Here is a 13,747-nt window from a genome sequence, read left to right as displayed (position 1 = left end):
TGGATCACTTGTTGATGAAACCCTACATTGAGAAGCTGAGTATATATAGGAAAAGATTTTGGGTATGCATGACTGGCCTAAGCACATGCATAGAGTTACAAAACAAGATAATTTATTAGCTCATATCCTTTATTATTTTAAATTTAACAATAGAATTTATTATTTTTTTATTATTATTTAATTATTAATTTAATTTTTTTAATTCTGATAATATTTTAATATTCCTCTTATAAATTTAAAATTATTATTGCTCATTTCTGACACATTTATGAAGTGCTACACTTCTAAATCTAATAAATATTTTATTAAGGAAGACACTTTGATAAAGATGCTTAAAACGTCTTTTTTAAAGATATTTGTTATTAACTAAAATTTAATACATATATAATTGATTAAACTATATTATTTTTGTCAAAATTAAATCATATAAATTGATTTGGTAAAAAAATTGGTAAACCAAACCTTGAATCGATTTAAATTGGTATTCTTTTTTATAAAAAATGACTACAATAATCTTATTATAGAAAATGACTAAAATATTTTTATTATATTTTTTTTAATTTAGAAAATTTTAAATTCTAACTCTATAACGACATACAGATAAAAAAAGAGTTAAAATTTAAGCTTTCTAAAAAATATATATACAAAAATATTTTAATTATTTTTTATAATAAAAATATTATAATTAATTTTTATAAAAAAATATTAATTTAGACTAATTCAAAATGTAATTTATTAATTATTTAGTCAAATTAATTTATCTGATCTAATTTTAATAAAAATAATATAATTTAATTAATTATATATATTAAATTTTAATTATTTAAAATGTTCTTTAACAGTTTAACGTCTTTATTTAAGTGTCTTCTTTTCATTAATTGTTACAGAATTGACTTCTCGAATCCCATAAGTCCTCAATAACTCGGTCTATGAAATAAATTCCTAAATTCAAACAAATCCATTAAATACAGAAACAGCAAAAAATTCTTTCAAAAATAAGATAACTTACACCTTCTATAGGAGAGAATTTAGTCACTCTCCAAGTATAATTATTCAACTTTATACATTACTTATTCTTTATTTTTTTAATTCTTTAATAGAACATTATAATATCTTTATAGGTACCACTCCACATTCTTTGAATCCATCTTCGTCATCCCATCGAACTGACGAAAACCCAATCCATCATCAACTAAGCAAGCTACATTCTGAATCTCCGAATACAGTCTTGTACATTAATATTACACTATATTTTTCAAATAATTACTAATACTGTATATGAATGACGCAAAATTAATTAAAAAAACATAAATATTTATTAATATATATACAAACGTTTCTCTTTACCGCCTAACTTTATATTATCTCAAATACTAAGTGTGTATTTGGTTTAGTTTTTATAAAATAGAATTAAATTCAATTTGATTATACAAAAATTGATTTTGATTAAAATTGAGTTTGTTTCAATGTAATTTATATTTGGATACTTTAATTCAAAAGTAATTATAATTGATAAAATATTATTTAAATAAAAATAATCAAAATCACTTTTAAATATAAAATTACTAAAAAAATAAAAATTAGATTAAATTTTTAATATTATTATTTTAACAATTTTTATATCACAGAATTTTAAATTATAATATATTTTTATATAAATATTATCTTAAATATTATATATATATATATATATATATATATATATATATTATAATAAATTACACATAATATTAAATATATATACATATAATTGATAATGTCTAATAATTATAAACTATAATAATAAATAATCAAAAAATAAACTATAATAATAAAAGGTAAATAAGTTTATAAAATTAAACAAAAATAACAATAAGATGCATAAAATAAAATGAAGATAAAAAATGAAAAAGAATAGTTGAAAAATAAAATAAAAATGACCTTGTATGTAGAAAAGATAAAAAAAGTGAAGAAAGATAATTAAAAAATAAAATAAAAATGAATGTGTACGTATAAAAAAAAGAAAATAAAAAAGATAATTGAAAAAATAAATTTTGTAATTAATTTTTAATATTAAAAATAAAATAAAATAATATAAAATAATGTTATTTCAAAATAAACGTACGTTTAAAGATAAAAATTATATTAAAAAAATCATTCAAATAAATTTGATGCAAAATTCAAGTTTTGAACATAGCCTCTGAACGCTACACTAACATTGGTTACACAATTTTTCAGCTTCCAACTAATAATTAAGATGTCTATCTAGAAGAAATTAAAATTCCAATGATATATATTGTCCCCACAACTTGGTGAATTAGTTCAATACAAGTACATACTCACTTTGCAACGTGAGACCCACTATTGTGTGCTTTTGCTGTAACCCATTACATTTTGTTGACTTTGCTAACCAAAATTTATCAGCTTTGTTTTTTTATAAGAGAAATATTCCTTATTTTTTAAATTTTTAATTTTTAGTCTGTCTTTTAATTTAAATAATAATATTTAATTAATTTAAATATTTACTTTTATAAGTAGTTATTTATTTTTTATAAAAAATTATTATTTTTTGTTTTTTTTAAAAATTGAATGATAAACAATTTTTGAGAGATACCTAATTGTACCGAATAAATCTAAAGATAATTTCTCATAATATATATGATATGATAATAAAGCACTTACTTCACTTCAATGAGAGAAAAAATTAAATTAAAAATAGATAAAAGTACTTATTTTCAATTTTGGATATGGATTATTCCCCACTCATACAAATAATATGTAAATTGCACTATAATCACATAGCATTTTATAAAAGCATCTTCTTGTGTTCATGAATGTATTTAACTCAAAATCATGCTTTATTGATTAGAATGAGTTATGATTGAGGATTTTTTTATATTTTTATTCTCATACTTTCGTTAATGTAATTAATAATCAAATGAAGAAACCTAACTGTCTATAGTTGATACATCAATATATAAGTTAACAAATTATATTGCTGTATAAATTAAAGAGAAATTATATTTGCATTGTTTTTTTAGAGGTGTTGATGGATCATATTCGATTAGCATATCCATAGTGTTTATTCGAATTCTATTCGAAAATTGTGAATATAGATTCGATTTGCAAGGTTATTAGATTGGATCTGATCTGATCCGATTTACACACTAATTAATAGATCGGATATGCAGACCCGTATATCCGCAAAAATAAATAAATAAATTTTTTTATGTTTTATTTCAACTAATAATATTATATATGCTGTATTATTTTATTTTTATTATTTAAGAGAAGTATGTTTAATATTATTTTAAGAGAAAACATATTTAAAAAATTAGAAAAAAATGAATTTTATTGATTCTTTCAATAAAAATAAACTTTTAAAAATATTTTTATGTTTTCGCAAATATGCGAATCGGATCGGATCAAAATTTAAAAACTGCAAATATTGAATCCAATGATTTTAGTGCAAATCGAGTTAAAATTTTGGTCATATCTAATTCGATGTGATTCCCATTCACCTTTAGTTTTTTTTCTATATAATTCTTTTGTATATATTCGTTTTATAGTATAGAAGATAACTTCTTTTTTTTTTTATCATATATACTAAATAAAAGAGAGAATAGTAAAAGTGTGCTAATTTAATTTTCATACATCTTTATCTTTTATTCTTTTATTTCAACCATATTTACAGTATATTCTATCACATATATATGAACTATATTCTCCTTCATTATCTTCAGAAATAATGGCCAAGTCTTCTATAGTTATATGTTAAAGGAATATGTAATCCCTAAAATAGAAAATTATAGCCTGTTTGGATAGAATTAGTCAATCTTTTAATAATAAAATTTAAATATTATATTATTTGTCTAATCAAAACAATAAAGACTAATTTCTTAATAATCAAATCCAACATGCATAGTTTTTTTTTTTTTTTTCACAACTACTTTTTTATAATTAAGATATATTTTTAAAATTTTTAAACTCTAAAAATGCTTACAAATTTCAAAGAAAAATACTGATAATAGAATCAATAGTACAAATTAAATTCACGTCAACCATATTTGATAACGTAACATAAGAACAACATGTATAAATAAATGTTACATTATAACTGCCCAATGCAATATATCCGAGGTAAAAATTCAGGTGTAGTTGATTTCACGTGAAGTTGATAATTGAGAGCCGTTAGATGATTTAACTGATTTGACTAAATTTTCATCTAATAGTTCTCAACTATCAAATTCACGTGAAGTCGACTGCACTTGAGTTTTTACTTATATCCGAAGTACAAAGATTTTTTATTTTTATTTTTATTTTCATTTTTGGCTTGCTTGCACAATGCAATAATTAACGCACGTTCATCCCTATAATAATGTTTGTAGAGTGTGCATGCCTCTTTGCGGCGTTTTTTTTTTCCTTTTGATTTTCTGGCCACTAGCTAGGAGAATTCTGAATTCCACTACAAATAAATTCTCTTTTATGATTTTGGCATTTATTTAGTGGTTTCCAGCCAGGCATTAATCACATAAATTTCTTGATTGATAAAGAGCACCAATGGAACTTTTATTCTTTGTTGCCCTAAAATAATGATTATGCATGGAAAATAATAACTTAAAATAAATAGAATAAATATGTATGAAAATAAAAAGGTAGCCCTAACTAAAAATAATTAACATGGTAAGTATTTCACTGTTCAAGTCGGCAGTGGTGGATGATGGTGGTTGGTGAGGTGGTAGACAGTTAAGGGTGGCAAAAGTCCTACACCTATATAGGTTCATCCTATGTAAGCCTATAATTATTGTAATATTCTCTTTGAATGTAAAAAGGATCATGTCATCCCACGATCCCATGTTGTTATTATTTTATAATAGTATATTAATAGACACTAATTTTATATAAATAAGTTATTAATTTGCATGTTTATTTAATAAATAATAATAATAAGTATGAAATTAATTATGATGATAAATATTTTATATTTCAATTAAGAAGTTTTGGTTTAACTTTAAGATAGAGTAGAAATTTATTTAGTATCTATAATAATATATAAAGGGAATAGGGGAGTTTGGTGTCTAATTTTCGACTTTCTCATCTTAACCCTATTAATAAAGAGTAATTAATATATCTTTTTATTTTGAAAACAGTCCAAAAAAAAAGGTAAATTATCAATTAACTTTTTTTCATTCATATTACGATTATTTTTTCATTTCACGTATACCTTTCAATTATTTCGTCTTCTTTTCTTATTCCATTCTCTTTTTTTAGGTCTTTGTCTATTTTTATTAATTTTTTTTATCTCTCTTTAACTTTTTCTATTTATTAAATTAATTATGTATTGTTTTATTTTTTTTTTGTCTCTAAACAATTGCAAGAAAAAAATGGCTCATAATTAACCATGCCAAGAAGTCTTCCATTTTTATGATAACTATAAAATAAAATAGTTATAACCTTTTAAAAATTTGTGACCGTATGAAAGATATTTATTTATACTGAATTAAGGCATAGTCAAAGAAAAATTGAGAGTAGATGGAGTATATATTTTTTTCGTTCATATGATTTACATATAAAATTAAGAATAAAGCAATTTTTGAGAGAAAAAAATGTTATATTTTAGCAAGGATAAAGACAAAAAAAATAGTCTTAACTCACTACGTATTCCGTCACATACTGTACTCTAACTTACAATTCGGTCTTAACCTTTAATAAACATAAATAAAGAATTCATTATATGCATACATGCATTTTTTAAAAAAAAAGAATATTATAAAATAATAAATAAAGTTTTTTATTTATAACATTATTTAATTGATATATATCTAACTTTTTCTTCCTCAATTTTTTTATTATTTCAATTCTTAGAATTTATAATTATTTTTTACTCTTTTTTATTCTTTCGTAATTACTTATTGACAATCCTGATTTTTATACTTATCTTCATATAATATTTTATGTACATGTTGATTCACATAAGATTTTAAAATTTTTTTAATTATTTTTAAAGTGTTATTCACTTTTAAGTGTAACTAAAATTAATAGTTTAATATAAATTGACAAATTAATTTATTTTATTAATTAAAATTATGATGTGATTGTTATTATTTTTCTATTCAAATAATTATAATAATACAAAAAGTTTTTATCTTTTTGAAATTTTAGAAAATATGAATGCAATGATCTTTGAATTACATGGTTTAGGATTTAAAAATGATTTTTTAAATGCATATTGATTGAAACTAAAAAAAATATTGTATAAATAATAGAAAATATGTTAATTATAATACATGATAATTTTAATAGCCAAAATAAAATAAAATAAGTAACAAAAATATATAATTTCACCTTTTGTTTTGTGGTATAAAAATAATATATAATAATATAATAAATCGTAATGCTTTCACATAAAAAAAATGAAACTTTCAAGATAAAATGAAAAGATGTGATATTTTATGCATTAGATAATTTAAAAAATACTTATTATTAGAGGAAGTTAAAAATATTCTAACCTCAAAAAATTATTTAATAAAGTTAAGAGAGAGAAAGAGAGAGAGTGTGTGTTAAAATTTTACGTCTGTAAAATACTGATGGAAATGGAGGTATGGAAGAATGGCAGTATAGGACTTAGATTTAAGATTAATTTAAGTTAGGCTTAGTTACTCTTAGAAAATCATCTTTTATGTCTTCTGTTTAATACTTTAAGCTTTATAATCTGAGTGTCGACATTCTAGGATTGCCTTTGACATTACCCACATGCACGCGTGACATGCTTGCTAGCTCCTTACGCATATGCATAGGATCAGTCGCATACGCATCGCCAAAAATTTATGCCATGTGTACGCGTGGACGTACGTTCTTTAAAAAAATAGATTCAGTAGCAAAGCTGCAGAATTATAAAAAAATACAGTTTTCAGGGATAATCTTCCAACACCCATAACTCTTTCGATTTAAAATATTTTTCACCCGTTCTTCGAATGGCATAAACTTCATGAACCCAACTTTCATTTTAAAACAAGTTGGAAGCAAATTAAGGGTCCGAAAGTTAAGTTATGCCTCGCCAAAATTCGGCCCAAAACCAAAATTTTATAAACTTTCAAAACATCTTCTTCATTCAAAACAAAACCTATGATACCAACACAACAACCTACACTTACTACACAAAGTGTCCTCCATTCTCAATACGATAACCACATAAAGGCCATACTTCAAACCAACAATAGTTAGATACACACATTCCAAATCCTGCAACCAAAACCATAGCTCACAAGATACATAACGATATCCTCAATTCAATAATTACAATTTGCCAAACCATCGACTAATCCACAGCTCCATACCAATCCATATTTAACAACAAGATACTAAACAACAATATGCACATACATTCCAACCTATCCTATGGTCATCTAGCCTAAGATTTTACAGAACATTATATATTAAATGTACGAAACCTAAACTATACCTTGGCCGATTCCCACGTAGCGACCAAAGCAATTCACCCAACACAAGCACAGCCCCAAAGCTCAATAAAATACTAATGCCCAGCCTCCACCAAAATTCCAATGTCCACAATTTCAAACTCCAATTATTTATTCACAGCCTAATACACATTCATAACACATATATACCCAATTTAATACTCAAAACATAAATTCAGTAATTTAAATCAAATTTATGGTATCCTCATCTTACCAAGCTTCATATAAACAAGAGTGAACATTTTTCTCAAGCTAATTGGATCCTAAAACATCAAAAAGTAAAGAAATTCAATACCCCTACAATATTTTCGAAAATTGGGGGAAAGGAGTGGCTGAGAGTAATTAAAGGCTTACCTATGAAATTGTTCCGGTAAAAACGTAGAGCTCGACGCGGTGGATACGTGGCTGGAAACGGTGCGGCGATTGGAGCTCGGACGAAAGAGTAACGGGATTTTGAATTTTGTCGTAAGGGTTTCAGATGGCTTCTCTTCTCCTTCCCCCTATTGTGGTTTAGCGCTGTTTATTGCTGAATTGGGGAAGATGAGAAGCCTGGGTTCATTTTAAGTGCTGGGCCGGTTGGGCCCATGGTCCCGGTTTGGATCTGGTTCAATCAGTTCGGTCCGTTCGGTCCAATCTTGGGCCGAATTCTTCGAAATTAGTGTCAAAATTCTCATTTCGATGAGCTCTATCCTAATTTAATATAATATTCATATTTCTAATTTTCTTTATTAAAAACTAATTTATTGAATAATTATTTACTAATTTAACGGGGTTTACATCCTACCCACCTAACAAAGAATTTTGCTCTGAAAATTCAATTTTAGTTACCTGAAAAGAGATGTGGGTAGTCTTTCCAAATATCTTATTCGAGTTCCCAAGTATGTTCCTCAATACCTCGACTCTAATATACTTTTACCAATGATAGTTCCTTCTCGCGCAATCGTTTAATGCTAGTGTCATCAATTCTCACCGGAATTACTGGAAGTGTTAGATCTTCTCTTACCTGAATTGGTTCCGGTTCCAGAACATGACTTGCGTTAGAAGTATACTTCCGAAGCTGTGACACATGAAACACGTCGTGCAAATTCAAAAGATATGGCGGTAAAGCAATCCTATAAGCCAACGACTCAATTCTTTTCAGGATCTCAAACGGTCCAATATAATTGGGATTCAGTTTCTTAGTTTTAATAGCTCTTCCCACTCCAGTAGTTGGTGTAACCTTCAGAAAGACATGCTCTCCTTCTTAAAACTCTAAAGGCTTTCGTCTTTGATCAGCATAGCTCTTCTGACGGCTTTGGGCTATAAGCATTCGGCTACGAATCTTCTTTATCTGCTCAGTAGTTTCAGTTATCATCTCAGGCCCTAATAAGCTCCTTTCTCCAGTTTCATACCAACATAGCGGGGATTGACATTTGCTACCATACAAAGCCTCATACGGAGCCATTTCGATGCTCGCATGGTAGTTATTATTATAAGCAAACTCCACTAATTGCATATACCGATCCAGCTTACCGGCTGGTCCAAAACACAAGCCCTTAGCATATCTTCCATAGTCTGGATAATTCTCTTTAATTGACCATCTGTCTGAGGGTGATACACAGTACTCAAACTTAAGTGAGTTCCAAATGCACGCTGAAAAGCTCCCCAGAATCTTGATGTGAAACGAGGATCTCTGTTAGGTATAATGGTAGAAGGCACGCCGTGTAATCTGACAATCTCTTTGATCTACATTCGAGCCAATTCTTCCATTGTGCAGCTTATTCAGATAGGGAGAAAATGAGCTGATTTTGTCAGTCGGTCCACAACCACCCAAATAGCGTCACAACCAGTCCGAGTCCTAGGCAAACCTGTCACAAAATCCATTGCAATACTCTCCCATTTTTATTGTGGAATCTCTAAAGGCTGATGGGTTCCTGATGGTCTCTTTTGTTCAATCTTAACCTTATGACACGTTAAACATTTAGATACATGCAATGCCACGTCATTCTTCATCCCTGGCCACCAAAACATCGCTTTCAGATCTTGATATATTTTGGTACTTCCTAGATGGATTGAAAACCTGCTCTTATGAGCTTCCTTCAAGATACTTTACCGCATGTCTCCGACATTTGGCACAATAATCCGGTTCTTGAACCTCCACAAACCATCCTTACCTTCTGACACTCTCCACTATCTTCCTTGTTCAATTGCCGACAATACTTTACGTAACATTTCACTATCTTGATGAGCCTTCAAAACTTCTGATTTAGAATCACTTGAAATTTACAACTGACTCAAATACAGAATTCCGGATTCTTCCTTGATTCCCAGTTTCAAACCTTGGAATGCCTTTAGTAACTCTTCTTCTCGTAGCATCATCCGAGCTGCATATAAAGACTTCCAACTTAAGGCGTCCGCCACAACGTTCACTTTTCCAGGATGGTAATTCAATTCAAAATCATAATCTTTCAGAAGCTCCATCCACCTCCTCTGACGCATATTTAACTCTTTCTGCTCAAAGAGATACTTTAAACTCTTATGGTCTGAGAAAATGTGGAACTTAACACCATAGAGATAATGGCTCCAGATTTTCAGAGCAAATACAACAGCAGCAAGTTCTAAATCGTGAGTCAGATAGTTCATCTCATGCGGCCTTAATTATCGTGAAGCATATGCTACAACATTCCGGTGCTGCATCAGAACACACCCCAAACTCTTTAATGATGCATCATAGTACATTTCAAACGGTTCACTTGGCTCAAGTAATACCAACACGGGTGCAGTAGTCAACCTTTGCTTTAATTCTTAAAAACTCTCCTCACACTCCAGAGTCCATACAAAAGGTGTATCCTTCCTAGTCAACTTAGTTAAAGGTAAGACAAGTTGTGAAAATCCCTTAATGAATCTCCGATAATACCCCACCAAACCTAGGAAACTCCTGATCTCTGTCACTGAAGTTAGTCACTCTTATTTCATTACTGCTTCCACCTTAGCAGGATCTACAGCTATTCCCTGATTGCTCACTACGTAACCGAGAAACTTCACCTCACTCTTCCAAAATTTGCATTTAGATAACTTAGCGTATAACTTTTTGTCTCTCAGAATTTGCAGCACAGTTCGCAAGTGATCAGCATGCTCCTCCTCAGTCTTAGAGTAAACAAGAATATCATCAATGAAGACAATAACAAACTTGTCTAGGTACGGCCGAAAAATCCTGATCATATAATCCATAAATACTACTGGAGCATTGGTTAACCTAAAAGACATCACCGTATACTCATAATGAGCATAACGTGTTCTGAAAGTACTTTTCAGAATATCTTCATCGCTAACCCTCATCTGATGATACCCGAATCACAAATCAATCTTAGAAAACACATCGGCACCCTATAACTGATCCATTTGGTTGTCAATTATAGGTAACAGGTATTTATTCTTCACAGTGATCTTATTCAATTGCCGATAATCGACACACAAGCGCATACTTCCGTCCTTCTTCTTTACCAGTAACACTGGCGCTCCCCACGGAGAAACACTTGGTCGAATAAATAAAGTGCTTACTCAACAGATCTTCCAGCTGAGCTTTCAATTCAGCCATTTCTAAAGGTGACATCCTGTAAGGAGTAATCAAAATCGGACCAGTTCTAGGCACCAACTCAATTGCAAATTCAACCTCCCAGTTAGGTGAAAATTCATTAATATCATCCGGAAACACGTCTGGGAATTCACATACAACCGGAATATGCTCTAAACTCTTATCATCACCTGATACTCCCGCAGTTAATAACATAATACCCTGACATTCAGTTCCAGAATAATTTACTATCATAGAGTTCAAATAGTAACTATTCACCACAACCGACGCTTCTGACCCTTCCGGCATAAACTGTACTAACTTCTCAGAACAATCAAGAAAAATATGATTCTTAGATAACCAATCCAATCCCAAGATGAGATCAAGACCAGTCATCGGCAAACAAATTAAATCATGCACAAATTCACGCTGTTGTATTTGAAATGGAACTTGTGGACATTCTAACCTAGTCACCATAGCTTCATGAGTAGCATTATGCACTTTCAAATCATAACCTAAAACCACCATTCTCAATCCTAATTCATTAGCCTTTTCAAATGCAATAAATGAATGAGTTGCTCCTGAATCAAATAAAGTATTTAAGATTTTACCAGCCATTTCATAGTTACCTCTAATCAGTGTGTCAGATCCCTCAGTACTTGCTGCAAAAGTGGTGTACACTCTCCCCGGCTGCTGTACCCTACCAGTCTCATACTTCTTCTTCTCTAGACAATTATTGACCAAATACTCGGGCTGTCCACAGAAATAACATACCCCAAGTCCTGATTTGCACGGAACTCCAGGATGATACTTTCTGCACCTCTGATAGTTCAAATCCTGCTGTGGTTGCTTCCCAAACCTTCTTCCTTAATTAACATTAGTATTCGGCATTCTGTTATTGTCCTGGCCTTGATTCTGCTGCGGGACAAAACCTTCACGCTTGAAATTCCTATCACTCAGAGCAAAGTCCCTTCCTGAAGTCCTCTGAAAAGGCACCCTCAAATTTCCCTTCTCTGCTGCCGCCTTCGTCACACATTTCTTAGCAACCCATTGGGGCAACGAATCTCAGAATATCGCTCCAAAGAACTCCCTCATATTTAATACACTTCCACTCAACAAAATCTTCAGGTGCACCTTGACAGATACGAGAAAAGCGACATAACTCCTCAAACCTGCTAGTATACTCAGTAACAGTCATTTGCCCTTGCTTTAGTTGCATCAATTCAAGTTCTTTGGCGTTTCTGACTGAATTAGGAAAATATTTCTTATAGAACTTTGTTCAAAAAACCTCCCAAGAAATCGCAGCGCCATCTGGCTGCAGGATACATCGTTTTCCCTGCCACCAATACTGAGCCTCACCTTGTAACTAATAAGTTCTAAAATCAACCCATTACTCCTCAGGAAACTGTTGGGCCTGCAACGCCTGTTCCATAACCTGAATCCAATTATTTGCATCAGTGGGATTTGAGGTTCCCCTAAAGGTTGGAGGGTGAACTTTCAGAAATGTAGCAAGTGTCATAGGGCCGTCCTCATCATTATTGTTCCCGTGATTGCCTTGGTTTATCTGATTACCTAGTGCCCCGGCTGTTGCCTGCATAGCTGCAGCCATATTTCCCAGGGCAGCCATGAAGTCTACTGGATCATTCCCTGCCAGGCCAGGAGTAACGGTGCCTATCCTACCTCTACCTTGCCCTCGACTGCGTCCGCGAGTCGACATCTGGTCCCTATACACATCAAACAAGTGATATTAAGTTGATCAGTCTCAATATCGCAGGTCTAATGCTTTAAGTTCCAAATGCATGCTCACAAACGTTTATGCCATATATATCAGTTAGATATCCTAATAGCACATAAACACATATACAGAGAATGCACAAAACCATAATCAGTCCGTATTTCAGGCTCTATAGGAACGAACTGCTTTGATACCATAATGTAACACCCTACCACACTGAGCTTTACGCTTAAGCCGTAAAACAAAGGTGGTGTGGTATTACGACCTCTACAATATAATGTATACATATAATAGCAGAAAGATTATAATATACTAGGAGTCTTGAAGAACAGATGAAATAAAAAATTGCGAAATAAAAGCGTACACTCAAGAAACGCCTTAACTTGCGTGCTAAGAAAACTATAACTATCAAACATAAGATAATAAAAGTAGGAATAGAGTGCCAAAGATACAAAATAACAAGCTCTTAATTCAGCTTGCGAAGTCAAGGCTGGCCGGAGAATATTTACACACACACACACATATGTATATATATATACATATCCAAAACCCAAATGTACATAAACACAAAATTCTGTCTCTCCATAAGCCTCTAAGAGGATCAAAAGGAACAAGTTATACGGAGAGAAAGCTAAGTACATATATATACATCACTGTACAACAAAATAACCTAGTAACCACTTCGCTTCAAGAGTCCAGACACCTAACGAGATGTGTGCATATTACTTGAATTACTTGTTTGTTCTCTAATTGGGTTTGCTTAAGTGTATTTACTATGTTAAGTGTATATTTGCTACCTATAGTACTTGTAACCTTCTTGTGTTTACTTTTATCTGTTTATTTGTCTGTGAAATACTGACGGAGTTGGAGGTATGGAGGAATGGCAGTATGGGACTTAGATTTAAGATTAAGTTACGTTAGGCTTAACTACTCTTAGAAGACCACCTTTTATGGCTTCTGTTTAATACTTTAAGCTCTATAATCTGAGTGTCGGCGTTCTAG

The 13,747-nt window shown here is 30.4% G+C and overlaps 1 protein-coding gene across 1 annotated transcript; it reads right to left on the bottom strand.

Moving 5' to 3' along the window:
* Window positions 1-10,403: 10,403 nt before the first annotated feature.
* On the bottom strand, window positions 10,404-12,727 carry LOC130975063 (uncharacterized). Its single transcript, XM_057899897.1, has 5 exons — window positions 12,446-12,727; window positions 11,887-12,048; window positions 11,640-11,763; window positions 10,963-11,591; window positions 10,404-10,775 (listed from the first exon to the last, which is right to left on the bottom strand). The coding sequence occupies exons 1-5, from the start codon at window positions 12,725-12,727 to the stop codon at window positions 10,404-10,406; spliced, it is 1,569 nt and encodes a 522-aa protein (XP_057755880.1).
* Window positions 12,728-13,747: the final 1,020 nt, after the last annotated feature.

Source organism: Arachis stenosperma, chromosome 1 (assembly GCF_014773155.1).
Source record: "Arachis stenosperma cultivar V10309 chromosome 1, arast.V10309.gnm1.PFL2, whole genome shotgun sequence".
NCBI lineage: Eukaryota > Viridiplantae > Streptophyta > Magnoliopsida > Fabales > Fabaceae > Arachis > Arachis stenosperma.
This window is presented reverse-complemented; position numbering and strand designations above follow the sequence as displayed.